The following is an 18,047-nucleotide window of genomic DNA, read 5'->3' as shown; positions in this document are numbered from 1 at the left end:
GTCGCAAAGGGAGAAAGTGGGAAATGGACTTGCATTTTTCATAACAGAAGAATATTTTGTATTCAAGAATAATCCAAGCCATTTAATGACTCTTAAATGTACGGAAGACAGTGTTCTACAGGTAATACATATTGAACTACAAAACTAGATAGAATGCATGTCATTCAACAACAGAGGAATAAAAACCAAATATCTGAGAGAGATTGAAATATGAATACTGCTAATTAAGAGACGCTACTTAGATTGCCCTAGCTTTGACAATATCCAAGCTCATTTCACTAGGATCTGTAGCTTGCAGTTCAACCTGAATGCCATCGAGTTCCCTCTTGAATCTGTCCTTTGAACTTGCATACACCATTTTTTGCCTTACTTTGGATGTATCAGGAGACCTGTAGGCACATAACATGAAAATAAATTAAACCCTTATACTTTAATCAGTCCTAAATATAGGGCAATCTCAACCATATCACACGCATCTTAAAGATAAAAGTTGGTTATATCCTTAATTGACTCAACAAAATGCTAGTTACTTCTAAGTATGCCCTTGTTTATCAGAAGTAATTATTAGCAGAATTCCAACTTTCAAGAGCACTAATATTCTATAATTCTAGAAGAAACATAGGCTTTAATAATTAGCATCATTTTTTCCTGGTCTAAGACAAATTATATATGGAGGAAGTTATTTAAACATACCATGCAATGAAGAAAATCTTGCTTTTCTGGCAATTCTCTTCGGTGGTGAAATCAAAATCAAAGACAGCATATCGACACTCTGAAGGTGGAAGAGATGCTGTGAAGTCCTCATAGGTTTCTGTTGGGCCTCCAACTTTGTCTACCACCACTTCTTGGTTCTCAATCTTAAACACAATGAAACGGTGGTTTCTCTTGGCCTTTAGTTCTAAGAACTTGAGTTTGCATTCATCATCCACATTCATTCCAGATGCTGCGTTAGCCTAACAGTTTCATAAAAGAAACAAATATATACCAGGTTGATGAATGTGATGAGTACATGGATATTGAAGAACAAGATAATCATGTGAGCACACGATAAAATATTTTTTTTTTTTGGCGGAAAATTAACCTGCAAGTTGCTTAGTTTCACCTGATTTTTATTCAAATTTATAAAAAATTTCCTCTTTTTTTTTAATCATGTCCATGTAGCTTCACTTAATTTTTATTAAGATTACTGTAGTTTTTATTTATCAAGCTCTTATAATTTCACTTGATTTCTCAATAAGTCCTCGTAGTTTCACTTTCAGGTGACTATTGATTAAAGAAAACTAAAAAGAGCAGATTAAAAATCAATTGAAATTAAATAGATACTCGTAGATTAATGTTTTTATTATTAATCAAAATGAGGAAACAAATTGGGAAAATTGCCAAAAAAAAATCTTAAAAATTGAAAACTTGCATACAGAAACCCGTTTATAAAAATTGTTGTCATTTGCTTATCAATTTTTTTTTAAAATTTTGAAAGTCTTTTTTGGGGACTTTTCCCAAAATATTATTCTATTCACAAAGCTTCGAGTGTTGAGACATTGGTTAAAGTATATCAAAATTCCTTCTACAAGATTCAATCTTCATTATAATGGTATAACAAAGTATGTTTAAATACTCAATTTTGATGATAATGGCAATGTATGAATTATTATTGGAAATTAAACTGTAAAATAAACCTTCCTTACTCTATGTACAGTAATGAATTTAGATCAAATATGATCACAAACAGATCCTCCTAAAACTAGGCTAAAGAAAAAAATCATACGAACGTGTTTTCTTATAATAGAAAGAAATATACAGTAAATAACCTGGAAGTTACATTTTGTTCTAATTAATTAATGTATCTGCCATTTCCTTGAGTGCTTGGATTTTTTTTTTAAGAATTTCTTCTTACCCCACCTGATTGGAACAACAATAAGCCTTATTAGTTTTAGTCGGCTACATGAATCATACAATGCTAAGACCATTAATCAAAATTAATGAAAACTAGAGATGAAGCAGTAAGAACATACCATGATGTCGCCAATGATAGAGCCAAACGAGAAATGACGAGGAATCAATGAAATTCACAGAGAGAGAGGGAAGGAGGTGAGAGAAGGGAGACAGAAGGGTAGATCCTTATTTTGAGGGAGGTAATGGACGAGAACTGTGAGGAAGAGAGTTTTAGGGTTGAGAAAGTTTTCTAAACTTGGATGTCCCTAATGTTCTTAGGTCGCAAACGTATATAAAAGAAAAGTTTTATTAGTGGAAAAAAAAACATTAGGGGTGGATTAAATAAAATAGATCAAGCGAAAAACAAAAAGATTAGATAAAAAGACAATTATGACAAATACAAAGGTTTTTATTTAACTAATATTGAAAACCATATTTTTTTCATGCTTCTAAAGTTTAAAAAATAATTAAATTGGTGATTTTAGCATTTCCTAGTAGTTTAGAAGGAAAGCGTCGTCTCTCTTGTCAGTGCCATTAGTGATGCTTTTCCGGCGTCATTTGGACAATCTGCAATCACTTCTGCTCTGTTGTTGATCGTTCTTGGCCTTTTTTTCTTCACCTTCCTCCATCTCTCTACCTCCTCTTAGCAGGAGTTTGGCAACTACTCAAAAGCACTAAAGAAAGGTACTTTTACATAAGTTGAAATAAAACTCCTATCACATATCTATTTCAAAATCCATAAAATCACTTTCACAAAGCTAATCTGCTACTACTAGGAAAATGCCCTTTACACTGCCTAGTCTATATGGGTTATTGCGCCAATGGTGTAATAAATGAGGCGGTGGCATTTTTATAAATAATGATACAATATGTACACCGATTATTATCATGCCTCGTGTCACTATTACTTTTTACATCAAATGTTAACCCAACTGGTGTAAGGGTACTTAAATGACATCGGTATTTGTAAATAACTGGTGTTACAAATCTTCGCATCAGCCTATCTCTAGCCTTTTTGTTTCCTTGAAGTAATCTGAACTCAAATGGTCATCATGTCCTAATGTCATCTATTTAAAGGTAGAAGCCAACTGTCCTCCTTCTTCTCCTTCTCCAACATCTTTCTCTGCTACCTCCGACAGCCCCACAATGGTGAAATAGTAGAAAACCGTCCCAGCATGTCCTTTTCTTTTCCTCCTCCCCCTCCCCATCACCCTCCCCTGCCTTCTTACCTCCGCCTCCTTTTGACTGGTTACTTGCAAGAGTAGCGATGATTGAATGCGACCCCCACTGCATGGTGTCTCACTTCTATGCCCTCAACAAAAAGGTCAACCTCCTACTTGATGACACGCACATCGAGTATGATGACATGGACAATCCCTCGGATGCCTTCTCCTTGTTGTTTGATGAAAAAGCCTTATCCTCTTTCAACCACTAGTTTTTTTATTGTAAAAATGTAGTTTTTTTTTAAAAAATATTTTGTAAAGACAACCTTCATGCCCCTACCAATAAATATATATAAATGAATTTTGTGATGATCTACTCTTGTGATTGTTCTTTTTAACACGTTTTTCTCTTCTCGATCTTTAACAATAAACCCTAAAACTCATAAACATGTAACCTTTTTTTCTTTTTGCTGGTTTAAAGAAAGAGAAAAACAACTAGTTATTTTCTAGGACATTTACGCCTGGTGTTGTCAAATTCAATGTAACATTTCAAATTTACACCAGTTATCTTGTGTTCGACGTAAAATAATTTTCAACACCAGTTTTTATGTTAATTGGTGTCAACTTTTTGCTATAGCTATATAAATCAGGCCATCCTCCCTTCATGTTCACGGTCTTAGAATACGAAGAGGCGCGCTCTCAGAAAGTAATATGGAGATGGTATGGAGTGCTCAAGTCGTCTTCAGTCGCTTGCCATTACTATCACTGTCTGTTGCCTCTACCATTATATTATCATCGTAGGTAACATCATCACTATTTCATTTCTTCCCCAAGATATTTGCCTAAACCCTAATGGGTCCATTTGGATTGGCAGTAGAAAAAATAACTAATTTTCAATCCGGCTTTTAGAAAAGTAAGATTGAGTAAAAGTTAGATTGGGTTATTCAAACTCATCACCAAGGTAGTGGTGAACAGGATGAAGCTAATACTCCCTCAAGTCATAAGCCCAAACCAGTGTAGCTTTGTTCCTGGAAGACATAGCTCAGATAATATTATTGTAGCGCAGGAAGTAGTTCACTCTATGAGAAATATGCAAGGGAAGAAGGGATTTATGGCCATTAAAATTGATCTCGAAAAGGCATATGGCCGACTAAATTGGAACTTTGTGGAACAATGCCTCTGTGACCTACGCCTACCTACGCACCTGATAAGGGTAATTATGGCTTGTGTGACTACTACCAGCATGAACTTGCTATGGAATGGGGAGAGAACGGAAACGTTCATGCCAACAAGAGGAGTGTGTCAAGGGGACCCACTATCCCCATATATCTTTGTAATTTGCATGGAAAGATTGGCCCATATGATGCAGGAAAGGATACAGTTTGGCAAGTGGCGACCCATCAAGCTAAGTAAGAATGGCCCTCCAATATCCCATTTATTCTTTACTGACGATGTCATTATCTTTGCCGAGGCCGCGGGAGACCAGGTTGATGAGATTAAGAGATGCCTAGAGGGATTCTGCAGCAGCTCGGGCCTTAAGGTGAATGCAGCCAAAACAAGAGTTTATTTCTCTCGAAATGTGAACCATAACAGACGTGCATAGTTAAGTGACAGATTGGGATTCCAATTGGCTGCTGATATGGGCAAATACTTAGGAGTGCCCCTTCACAACAAAAGGGTGACGAAGGAGAGTTTCAGCCACGTGGTTGACCGAGTCCGAGGACGACTATCTCAATGGAAGGCGAACTCACTGTCCTTGGCGGGTAGAGCCATGTTAATAGCATCTGTCACGTCCACCATCCCTGGTTACTCTATGCAGACTTCCCATCTCCCGATTGGGACTTGCGATGATATTGATCGAAGCAATAAGAACTTTCTGTGGGGATCCTCCACGGAGCATCGTAAGATACACCTCGTGGCATGGGACAAAATTTGTAGACCAAAAGATCGAGGAGGGCTCAGCATTCGGCATCTTAAGAGCCACAACAAAGCCTACATGGCCAAGCTGGGTTGGAGCTTGATTCATAAGAGAGATGATCTTTGGGTCAAAGTGGTCTGTAGTAAATATCAATGTGGCAACGACCTCATCCCAGATATTGCTGGAAATCGAGCAGGGTCCAACACCTGGACAGGCATCAAAAGAAGTTGGGATGTGGTCAAAAATGGGACTGAGATAGATCAAAACAGCCAGACGGTAAAATGGAAGCACGACCGCAGTGGTATATTTACAACAAGGTCGGCATACAATGTAGTTACCCATGCGAATGAGCGCTAGGATCCCTGTTGGCAGAAGATTTGGAAGATTAAATCAGTCCAAAGATGCAAGGTGTTCATGTGGCTAGCTTACCAGGACAAACTCCTGACGAATGAAGTTAGAAAGCATCGAGGAATAGGAGAGGACGACACATGCACGGAATGTAATAGAGCCACAGAAAGCTTACTGCACATCCTACGAGACTGTGACCGCACGAAGGAGCTATGGATAGCTCTTCTTCAAGGCCAAGCGCAAGGGTCTAGGTTCTTCCATGGTAACTTGAGGGAATGGATCGCCGCCAACATACAAAAAGGAGACAGGGAGGTGGAAGAAGGATGGACTCAACTCTTCGCCACCATATGTTGGCTCCTATGGCGCCGACGAAATGAAAGGGTATTTGAGCAAAAGGAGGTGACGAATGAAACTGTGTACATGCAGGCGAGAACAATAGTAGCAACCCTACAGCGAACATAGAAGAGGCTGTCGGGGATTAACCTGAACGGAAATGGCACTATGAATGCTAAAGAAAGATGGGACCCCCCTAATATAGGGTGGACCAAACTTAACACTGACGGAGCCTTTAGTGGACAGGCCGGTATAGGGTGTGGAGGATTACTAAGGGACACAAAGGGAGAGTTCATATCAGGATTCATGCACCATGATCATCATGGAGATAGCGTCATAGCAGAGCTGTGGGCGCTACTGCTTGGGTTGAAAATGGCTTGGGACCAAGGCATGCGCAGACTTGTAGTAGAATCCGATGCAACCGAAGTGGTTACGCTAGTCTCATCTGAGATTGATCAACGTCACAGAGACTACAGTCTCGTTACAAAAATCAAGGGTGTGCTTTCTCGCGACTGGAGCGTGAGGATAGAGCACGTAGCCAGAACTGGCAAAACAAGCCTTGAACGTACCTCATGGGTTCCACTTCATTATGTCACCCTCGCGAGACTTGCAGGAAGTCATGGCAAAGGATAGGCAATATATGTAGTTGGACACTGGATAATTTTGTACCAGCGTTGGGTAGTTCGACTTCTATAAAAAAAAAAAGTTAGATTGGGTAGTCTCATTTGTGTTTGGATTGATTTTTTTTAAAAATTAGTTTGTAAAGTAAAGAAGTTATTTAGATTATGATTGAATAAGTAAGTTTAATTTTTAGAATGACCAAAATTGGTATAAATTTTAAATAATAAAAAATCATTAAAAGTATGAATTTACAAAATATAATAATTTTAAATTATTATAATAGGAAAAAGTTATATTGAATGAATAAAATATATTTAAATTAGAAATCATAATAATGTGAAATTTTTTAATCAAATAATATTATATAATTAATTGGATGATATATTCTTCATAATTTATGTAAATATAAAATAAAAATAATATTAAAAATTATAAAAATTATAAAAACTGTTAAAAATTATTTTTACTTAAGATAATATTAAAAATAAATAACTAAAAACTGATTTGGAAACATAAAAAATATATAAAGAAAAGAATAAAAACAATATAGACATAAAGGCAAAAATGTTTTTAATTCAAAAAAGTTGTTTTTACATGAGTCATAAGTAAATTTAGTTGCTTTTGCAATCGTGCTTAAAAAAGTAGTTTTTAACCTATAAGTTAGATTAGGCAAAAGCTGTAATAAAAAGTTTTCAAATTTACAAACTGAATTATCATATCTATAAGCTATTCCCCCCCCCAAATGCCTTACCAAATGGGATGAATTACCAATTTCTTTCTGTTTGAGATCAGCTTTGAATCTGTCCATTAAAAGTTGCAAGCTGTTTGAGGCTTAAGGCATGGTCATTGTATTTGGTTCATTAAACAAGATGAGAAACTCTACCAAGTATTTGGTCGTTCAAGTATGATCAAATTCGAGTTGCAGTATCTTGAATGACCAATTACTTATAAAAAATTCAGCTCATCCTCGTAAAAGGAACTGGCCTTCATTTTTTCCCCCATTAACCATTGATAACTTATCTTCCTTCGTCTTCTTTCTTCCTAGTGAGCTATTTTCTTAAACTCTAATACTAGTTAGTTGTTAACTACTAGACTTTGTGTTTTTACAATTTCTTTTGTTTGGTAAAAAAAATATTCAATTATTGAAAGAACTAACTTGCATAAGAAAATTAAACAGAAAAGTCCATTGCCTACACCATTGTACGAACCAATGTAACCCTTGAAAATATAACCAATGTAACCATTGAAAATATAAATAGACCTTTTTTATTTATATTTTCAATGGTTACATTAGTTTGTACAATAATTACCATTAAAATCATAATTTTCTAAACCAGTTTCCTAACCGGTGTAAAAAAAAGTATGGACTTTTAACACTACCTATTTTTTGTTATGAAATTAACCAACAATGAAAGTAAATTGGAGAAGAGAAGTAGACAAGAAAATAGGAGAATGATATTGTATTCCTTCACTTGCTTCACTTTCATCACAATACAATAGCATGGCTTATTTATAGGGATAGTCTTACATATAAGTTATATTTGTACTTAAATGATAGATAGTGGACAATAAACCACATGAATATGAGTGGGAGGAGTTACAAGATTAAAGGCATAGTGGAAAGGTAATGGAGTAGTGGAAGATTAATGCCTAGTGGAAGTAGTGGGAGTTGATGATGAAGTTGAGAGGAAGAGGAAGAAAAGGAGATGGACATCCACATGTTATAATATTCATAACACTCCCCTTGGATGTCCATTATATAAGATATGTGCCTCATTAAAAAATTTCAACTAGGAAAAACCCTGTGGGACAAAAACCTAGTAGAAGAAAAAGAGTACACATTTACTTATACACTATTTGATGCTGCCTCATTAAAAACCTTTCTAGGAAAACCCGGTGGGGAAAAAAACCATAGGCAAGGGAAAAAGAGTACAGCGTGTATTAACTTCCCCTCTTGATAACGTCAATTGATATCCCTGAGTCTGTGACATCCGATATCATGAACAAACTTTTCAAATATTGTAATAGGAAGTGACTTGATGAACAAATCTGCTAGATTTTTATTTGAACGAATTTGTTAGATATATATTTCACCATCTTTTGGATATTGTGAGATAAATACTCTATTTGAAATTACCAGTATGTGAATCAGAAAAGAATCTAGAATTCTATTCCAATGTCATTGGTGAAGAACTATATCTTACCAGTAAGTTAACAGCAAATGATATGTGGCGTCATGCATGATTGATAAGATATAATATGGTACTTCTGGACCAAGTAGTTTTTCATCACCTTCTCAAAATATATAAGGTTCTTTATTCACCTCTACAAATCTTACAACCATCAAAGTATATAATGGATGTGATTTATCCATATAAAAACACTTTAAGGCCTTTCTTGTATCAATTATTTGATACCAAAAAATCTTCATTTCTCAAGTATTCAATTTGCAATCCGAAACAAAACTTTGTTCTTCCCAAGTCCTTTATGTCAAATTCTTTCTTTAAGTAATCCATAGCTTTTGTAAGCTCTTCAGGAGTTCCAATAATATTTATATCATCAACATAAACAATTATAGCAAACTCATTCTCAGATCTTTTCATAAAAATGCATGGGTAAATTGGATCATTTTTATATCATTTCTTCAACTAATATTTACTTAGTCGGTTATACCACATATGCCCTGATCGCTTCAATTCTTATAGAACTTATTTAGCTTAATTAAGTATTGTTCTCAAGAACTTGACTTGTATGCTTCTGGCAAGTGAAATCCTTCAGGGAATTTCATATATTTTGATCCAGAACTATAAAATGATGATACATAGTGAAATTATTTTAATCTTCATAATATTTCATATACTGAAAGATTTTTTTTTTTCATATTTGCTCTTGGCATATTTTGGATCCTTCAAGGATTATCATGTAAAGTTTACTATTTAATGATCCTCATCAATGGGTCATCCAACAGGCACATTTCATACTACCAAACTATTCAAATATGTAAAATTATATCCACCACAAAGTAATATGTCTTATCATAATCATTTGTGAAAATCTATATTTTCACATAAACGTCCATATAATCTATAGAAACTTTATATCTCATGTGTTGGGACTACAGGCCCATTTTCATATATTGAAATGATATTTTCATCACGTCTTTTCCCTTTTCTTTTTCTTCTTGACCAAATTTATATGTACTTTGCATGATAGATCTATGTGTAAGATCCTCTTTTTATCACGTGATATTCTTATGAAAACCATTGTCGACAACTTTACCTTTTCGGTTCCATTTTTTCTTTTGTGACATAACTTGTTGAGATCTCTTTCTTCTTTTTCAGGTACCTGAACCTCTTCTAGGGTTTTCCAATTAATTATGTCCTGACACTCTTCTAGAGTACATGCCTCCTCAATACAATTTCTGAGTTGTATGTTCCTCTTTATTCAATATCTTTATATTGGAACCGATTAACCTCTCATGCTTCTAGCATGTCTTATTTTTATTTATACTAATTGGAGCATTTTCAGCTGAAATAAGAGATTTAAAAATTTTCATTCAGGTCAGTAAAATATTTTGTAGCATTTCATGAATGTAATTTTGATGAACTTCTGATCCATATTGATATATTTGAGGATCTATATTTGATAATAATAATGCATTCCATGCTTTCTCTTTTCCAACTACTCAATTTCTCCTCCTTCTGTTAAGAAAACTTTATCGAATAACAATCAACTAATAATGCAGTATAAGTCTCCTAAATCCATTTGTTTCTTTTAAGAACATTGTTTTGTTCCATTTAGAGACAAACAAGAAGGAGGTTCTTACCCAACATATGTCCCAACTTTCTTTTAATATCCATCTATGTGCATTGTGGTGGATTAGTAGGAATAAATATTGCACATTTTAATTTTTTTACATGAAAAATATCTGGCTCCTGAACAAAAGCCAATTTTATTGGGAGAATTTTGTTGCCTTGATGTCTATAAGTGCTGCAATATATTAAATCAAATATGCGAACACTAAAATGAAAAAATTTGTTCTATTCATAAATGATTGATAAGCAGGCTTTTCAACATTAAAAGCTTGATATATAAATTCACTAGCAACTTTAAAGTCAAGTTTTGGGAATCACATAGTCCGAAAATATTTATCTAAATAATCTTGCAAACTTCAGGTTGCAAATTAATATCAATCACACATCTTACCATTTTATATAGATGCATCTATCAAATATTGAATACTTGTATGGTTTATGTGCTTCTAAATGGGCCCATGTATATTTCCAGAAATGTAGTGATCCATTTGAACACAAAACATAACTAGTGATATTTTATAATCAATTTTCTTTAAGAACAAGCAGCACATATGAATTCTTAAAAATGTTGGCTATTTGGAAGAATCTTTTGGTTCTTCAATGGATATCAATACATAATCTTCAATAATTTGTTGCATCATATAGTTTAAGACAATCAAACAAGTCATGCCAACAATAAATCTAATTATATCAGTAAACTTTTGGTTTATTGTACCATGTTTCGTTACCAATAATAAACTTTTCAATATAATATATGATTGATGATATCCATTTATGAAAAATATATCCAATATCAACTCATACTTGTATTCTAACAGTTTTCTCTCTCAAGATTGAGTCATTCAAACATGATTCCTTTATTCATATATTTCATAAACAGTTATAAGCATATGATGGATGAAGGTCAATAACCTATCTTTTGCTTGGAAGCTCAAGTACTTCATAAAACAGCATTAGTTCTTCTAGAACTATATTAATACTATTGCATCTAGTTCTTCAAGAACTATATAATTTAAGAAGAATATGAAGAAAACTCTATTTCAATATATCATTAACATAATAACAAATAATTATGAGTATCACAAATTTAACTTGCAATACACATAAAGAACACACAAAAATGATGAAGAACATTTAAAAAAGAACTTTTAAAAATAAAGTACAAATAATACTTAACGTTCAAAACTTCTCAATATTGATCAATGTACTATAGATATTTAAAATGTTCAAAACTAATATTAAATCAGATCATATAAATAAGATATAAATAAACAAAATATAACTAGTAACTTTTGGGTCTATTTGATCTATTTAGTTTCATATCACACACTTATCAATATCACAATATCAAATTCTTATAACAATTTGTTTCTCACAAATCACAATAAATTTAAAGACCCATAAAAATGAAACATTATACATATAGCCTTCTAGGCATATACTTATATGTTTTCTATTTTTATATATACTTTGGGCATCTATCTTTCTTCACAACTTATTGTCTTCAGGCATTAAAATTAGCTTCGATATTTTCATAATATCACATGGTCTTTTTGATTCCACAACCATTTTTTCTTAACATTTTCTTTTCAATGAATTGATACATATTTGTCTATATGACTTCTGGTCATATTATAACAGTTGTTCATAATTTTATTATATTGATCATAGGGCTATTACTAATTTTGCTGTTATGATTCAATAGTCAAGCCCCAAGATTATTGTCCTTTTATTTATCAGTTCCACTGATACAATATGATCATACTCTTTATCACTCTTATAGATATATTCTTTGCTTTCAATGGCACACCATCAATTTTCTCAAATATTAGTCTTCCGGACTGTAACAAAATTTTTAGAACTACGAAGTTTTTTTATATTGTTTCATTTTTAAACCATCAATCTTCAAGACTTTGATATAGATTATCAAATTTTGATAATCTTGTCATGCTATCTGTTACTACCACAAGATGGTCTTTTATCAAATAATCATCAAAACGTGAGGTGGCTTCTGGCCATCTAATCACAAAATCAAGAGTACAATGGTTGTTAGCCATTCATTTATATGTTTAATATTTTACTTTCTAAGACAACAATTAACTAATATCGGAGATGATAATCATATATAGTAATATTATTGATGAAAATAAACCTCATAGCAAATCAAGAAGTATAAGAATAGTAGGATCATAACAATATAAGAAAAGTAAGAAATAAAAATAAAAATTTTCATATCTCAAGATGATAAATAAAATATTCGATTACCAATGAATCAATAAGATTAATATACAAAACTACCATTTCCTCTAAATAAATTAGAGAAATCTTACCAAATTGTTTGGATCAAACTATCTTCATTCAATGAACAAATCTTCAACGTGTATCAACTAGGAGCCATGAATTCTGATGGTAGAGTCTCGTGCTGATAACGTGTTATGAAATTAACCAACAATGAAAGTAAATTGGAGAAGAGAAGTAGACAAAAAATAAGATAATGATATTGTATTCCTTCACTTGCTTCACTTTTATCACAATACAATAGCATGGCTTATTTATAGGGATAGTTTTATATATAAGTTACATTTGCACTTAAATGATAGATAGTGGACAATAAACCACATGAATATGAGTGGGGGGAGTTACAAGATTAAAGGCATAGTGGAAAGGTAATGGAGTAGTGGAAGATTAATGGCTAGTGGAAGTAGTGGGAGTTAATGATGAAGTTGAGAGGAAGAGGAAGAGGAAGAAGAAGAGATGGACATCCACATGTTATAATATTCATAACATTTTTATGTTAGTTATTTTTCTGATGTCAAATGCCCATTCTAATCAGTATAAAAGATTTTTTTTCTAGTAATGCTCCGAAAATCCCCTTAGTCTCCCTTTTCCTCCCCCGGGGGGGTGACCTTTCTTCTTTTTCCTCTTTTTTCGCGGCCGTATTTCAACTCCACCACCTTTCCTTCTCCAGTTCACCTCTATTTTTCTGATTTCCACCTTCTCAATCATATTTTGCTGCCTCTGCTTCGTTTTCTAGCTTTATCTTTTTTCTGTGGTTTGTCTTGTCTCTGTTCGTTGTACCTTCCATTTTCTTTTTCCACCGACTTACTTCATCTTTCTTTCTTCTCCTCTGTCAATCACTTTCTTCTTTCTTCACTGCCTTCAGTTTCTTTATTTTTTTCTGCATGCTTCCTCAGTCAACTTCTTTATCTTCTTTCACTAACTTATTTTCTCTTTTCCCTAGTCCTTATGGCTGCGTCCTCTTCCTCTTTCCATTAGCAGGGTTGGACTAAGAGTAAGTAGCCTAACTTTTTGGTTTAACTAATTTTACTTTTTATTTATTTCTTCTTTTTTTTTTTTGGTGTTTTCTTTCAAGTGTTGTTAACATGTGCTCTTTCGAATTGGGTTGGTTTCTACAACCAACTCTTAACTTTTTCTTCTGCTGGTCATGCAATTGGTGCAATTTCCTCGTTAACAGCGTGTCTGCAATGTCAAGAAAAATTTCAATACCCTATATGTGGTATAAACGTCGTGAGGCTCTGGTCTCATGATGGCATTATTTCAAGGTTCGAAGTTCTCCTCCCTTCTATGAAGAACTCTTTCTTAGGATCTGCATGACGACAATATGATTGGTTCAAGTTGGGAGTGGTGCTTTAGCTCCAAATTGCTGACCTTTGTCAAGGTCAATTGGTTGGCCTATGGCTTGAGCTGGTTCTTCAGTTTGCTTCACTCTGCAGCTTGTGTGGCTACCCCTATCATCGAGATGATGAGAACTACTTAACTACTAAGGGAGCTTGTTTAGAGAAGGTGGGTTCAGTTCGTTCATTGAGTTTGAGAGTGAGGAATAAAGCAACTTATCATCCTTGCATGCTGAAGATCATCTTGTTCAAGTCTGGATTCAAGTTGGCAGGATGCAACGCACGAACTTTGTTTTTTGTTTTTACTATTGTGTTTGGGCTGTTTTTTCTGTTTGCTTTTCTATTCTTGAAATTTTTGTTCAAATTGTCCAATTTTAACAGGCCGGCATTTTTAATTTTGTACTCATTTTGTCTGTTGAATAAATTGTCTTTACCTAAAATAAATAATTAAATTGGTGAAAAATATTCATTTTTTACCAACAAACTGTTCATTGAGATGATAAGCGGCATCATCCTTATAAAGAGAACACAAGTTTGAATTTAAAAAAACACATTTGTTGGGAAAAACTTAATCTTAATACTTCGATAAAATTTAGTTTCAAGTCTAAAGTAACTTGTGAATACTGCGAGTTATTTAAAAAAAAATACTCATTCTTTTTTTTTTTTAACCTTGATTCCCAACCTATGAATTATATCACTTTTTATATGTCATATTTTATAACTAGTTCAGGCATATCTTTAATATAGACACTGGTCAACAACTATAAACATAGACACATATTTTTAATAGATATTTATGATCACTTTTCACATATATAATAATAGTCTTTGGGTTTTTAGGTGGATACATGAGAATATGTCAACTCTATTCGCATGCATGTAAAATTCAAGGAAATGCTTACAGAAATAATTAAATCAGATTTCTATAATTTATGCTGTTTGAATTGAGCCCTCGTTGTTTGATATTGTAATTTTAATTGACAAACATTATGAAATTTTATTTATAGAAGTGCACGGGCGTTAAATGAAATAAAAAAGTTTGATAAAATTCATCAAATCTTATAAATTAAAGTCAACGGATGTTATACTGAAGGATAAATTTATATAATTAATCAATTTATAAAAGCTCAATTCAAAAAAAATAAATTAGAAACCTTTTGTTTTAAAATACTACATTACTTTATTCAAAATTGAAATAAATTATATGGGCTTACAGATTAATTTTGAGCCTACATAATCACATTTTGAGCTTACATGCTGATTATATCTTGTTAAATCTACTTGTGCAAAAATTAGAAATTAGTTGGCAGATTTGACTTTTGAGTTTCCAAATATATTGTATTAAGTCATTCTAATTTCTTTTAAGTTTGTATTTAACATTTTTTAGTCTCTAGGTTGCATTAAATGCTTTTTAGGCCAAATTTGAATGGATCTCTTTAAAGTACTTTGAACCTCTCATTTTGTATGCAAACTTGATTTTGAGAAATGAAATGTTGTATTTTGCACTTCCTGACTTAAGAGTGGATTCTCTCTAGAATTCTTCATTAAACTAATAGACTTATTAAGGTTTGATCAACCTTGTGACGTCTTCCAATACTTCGCGTCCTTGTTCTTCTATGTTTAAGGGTACAAGTGGATCACCAGACTTTTATTTAGCTTTCTTGGTGTGAATATATTTCAAATTGATTATGGGTTCGTGAGATGTTTTCTTTATGTATTCGCATCAAAGTTCTCCTCTCTTATCTAAAGAAGAACTCTTTGGTAGTATCTGTATGACGACAATATGGCTAGTTCAGGTTGGGAGTGGTGCTTTAGCTCTAAAATGCTGACCTTTGTCAAGGTTAGTTGGCTGGCCCATGGCTTGAGTAGGATGCAATGCAGGAGCTTTGTTGTTTGTTTTTCTTTTTGCTACTATTGTTGTTTGGGTTGTATTTTATATCTGTTTTTCTATTCTTGTAATTTTTCTTCAAATTGTCCAATTTTAACAGGTATATATTTTTTTAATTTTGTACTCGTTTTGTCTGTTAGATAAATTGTCTTTATATAAAATAAATAATTGAATTGGTGAAAAATACTCATTTTTACCAACAAGCTATTCGTTGAGATAGTAAGCAACCTCATCCTTATAAGGAGAAGAACATAAAGTCAAATTCCAAAAAAAGGTATTTGTTGGAAGAGTTTTGACTTTAACGCTCCTAGCCTAATAGAAGTTAGTTTCAAACCCAAAGTGGCTTGTGAATACTCTAGGTTATACACAAAAAAAAAAAAACCTCATTCTTTTTCCTTTTGACCTTGATAAAAATACTCATTCCCAATCTATGAATTATATCACTTTATAAATGTCATATTTTATAACTAGTTCAGGCATATCTTTAATATAGACACTGGTCAACAAATATATTAAACATAGACACATATTTTGAATAGATATTTATGATCACTTTTCACATATATAATAATAGTCCTTGGGTCCTTGGGTGGATACATGAGAATGTCAATTCTCTTCGCATGCATGTAAAATTCAAGGAAACGTTTAAAGAAATAAGAATCCACATTTTATAGTTTACCTCAATTTCAAATCAGATTTCTATAATTTATGTTGTTTGAGTTGAGCCCTCGTTGTTTGATATTGTAATTTTAATTTACAAACATTATGAAATTTTATTTATAGAAGTGTGCGGGCGTTAAAATGAAATTAAAAAAAATGGATAAAATTCATCAAATCTTTTAAATTAAAGTCAACGGATGTTATACTGAAGGATAAATTTATATAATTAATCAATTTATAAAAGCTCAATTCAAACAATAAATTAGAAAATTTTTGTTTAAAAAACTACATTACTTGATTCAAAATTAAGATAAATTATATGGGCTTATAGATTAATTTTTCCTAAATGTGTTAACTTTTTTCTTCAATTTTTAAATAATGAAATTTATCATATAATTTGTTGAAGACGATTTAATAACTTAACTTTTTTTATTTAAAAGAAAGACAATTTCATCTACTCCTAATTACATGATGTATTCACATATTATACAATAATGTTGGCAAAAAAATATACAATAATTATTAACAAGTAAGCAAATAAAATATTTTAATGAGCAAAACAAATAAAGAAAATTAATTTTATGGTTACTTAACTTTTAAATTAATTATGATTCAATTCTTCAATTATATCTCGTTATGACTCAATTCATGAAAATTTTTTTTGACTCTGCTTAAACTTAGTCCTAATATTTTCTCATTTAATCAATTAATCCTTATCCTATATAACTCACGTTGAATCATCACATAACCATCCTCAACATTTCTCTCCAACGACCTGATTGAGCAAAAATTTTCCAACCACGTTGACCTTATTTGGAAGTCGGGAAATGAATAAAGATTATGGACTGAGGAGTCCCAATAATTTATAATTAAAGGATCGAATCATAACTACATTAAAAATTAAATGACCAAAAGATTAATTTTTCCAAACAAATATTATATTTTGTAAAAATTAAATTAGGGACCGGAGGCAGTATTAAGTAACAATTACTAGTAAATAAATCATATTTCAAATTGTATAACTCAATTTTTGGAGTTACCTTCAGAGAATTGCGTAATTTAGCCAAATCCCGATTCCATGTTTGGAAGCCACACAAACATGATCGAAACCACGTTTTGATCCTCCGAAATGTAACGAGACATGTTATATATAGTGTCATTCGGAACCTCTCCTCTTCCCTTCCTATTCTCTTTTTTCTCTTCCTTTTTCTAACTATTAGATTAACATATTTCAACAGTTCAGATTTTAATTTTTTTATAAACTACTTATAAAAAAATTTTAAAAACATTTACTGCATTTGCAAACTGTTAGAATTAAATTTTAATATAATTTGTAATTTATTATTTATTTATTTTTATAATTTAATATTTTAATAATAGTTTTAAAAAATTTAAAATCTGAACCTTTAAAATATTAATCGAATGGCTAAAAAAAAAACAGAGAGAAGAGGACGGGAAGGAAAGACGAGAGATTCCTGATATACAGTGAGCGTACACCTCTCATGACCTTCTCGCGTGTCTCCTTTGATGCAGCATGGCGCAAGGGTCATTAACGGAAACCACAAAGAAAATATCTTGCATACCACCTCATCCTCACTCTTCTTCCTTTTTTTTTCCGCCAACCATCTCATCCTTGCTCCAGCCAAGAAAATTGCAGCCGCTCAGTTAAGTTAAAATAATGACACATAGACAACAGGGTAGGGTCCATTGAAAAGGCACAATCTCGTCCTCATG

General features: G+C 32.5%; 1 protein-coding gene across 1 annotated transcript; it reads right to left on the bottom strand.

Annotated features, from left to right (window-relative positions):
- Nucleotides 1-238: 238 nt before the first annotated feature.
- On the bottom strand, nt 239-3,545 carry LOC114761059 (actin-depolymerizing factor 7-like). Its single transcript, XM_028950373.1, has 3 exons — nt 3,521-3,545; nt 694-943; nt 239-389 (listed from the first exon to the last, which is right to left on the bottom strand). Exons 1-3 carry the CDS (start codon nt 3,543-3,545, stop codon nt 239-241), a joined length of 426 nt encoding a protein of 141 aa, XP_028806206.1.
- Between the last annotated feature and the right edge of the window lie 14,502 nt (nt 3,546-18,047).

This window comes from Neltuma alba, unplaced genomic scaffold, assembly GCF_004799145.2.
Source record: "Neltuma alba isolate B1F8T4 unplaced genomic scaffold, ASM479914v2 tig00011067_pilon, whole genome shotgun sequence".
Classification (NCBI taxonomy): domain Eukaryota; kingdom Viridiplantae; phylum Streptophyta; class Magnoliopsida; order Fabales; family Fabaceae; genus Neltuma; species Neltuma alba.
This window is presented reverse-complemented; position numbering and strand designations above follow the sequence as displayed.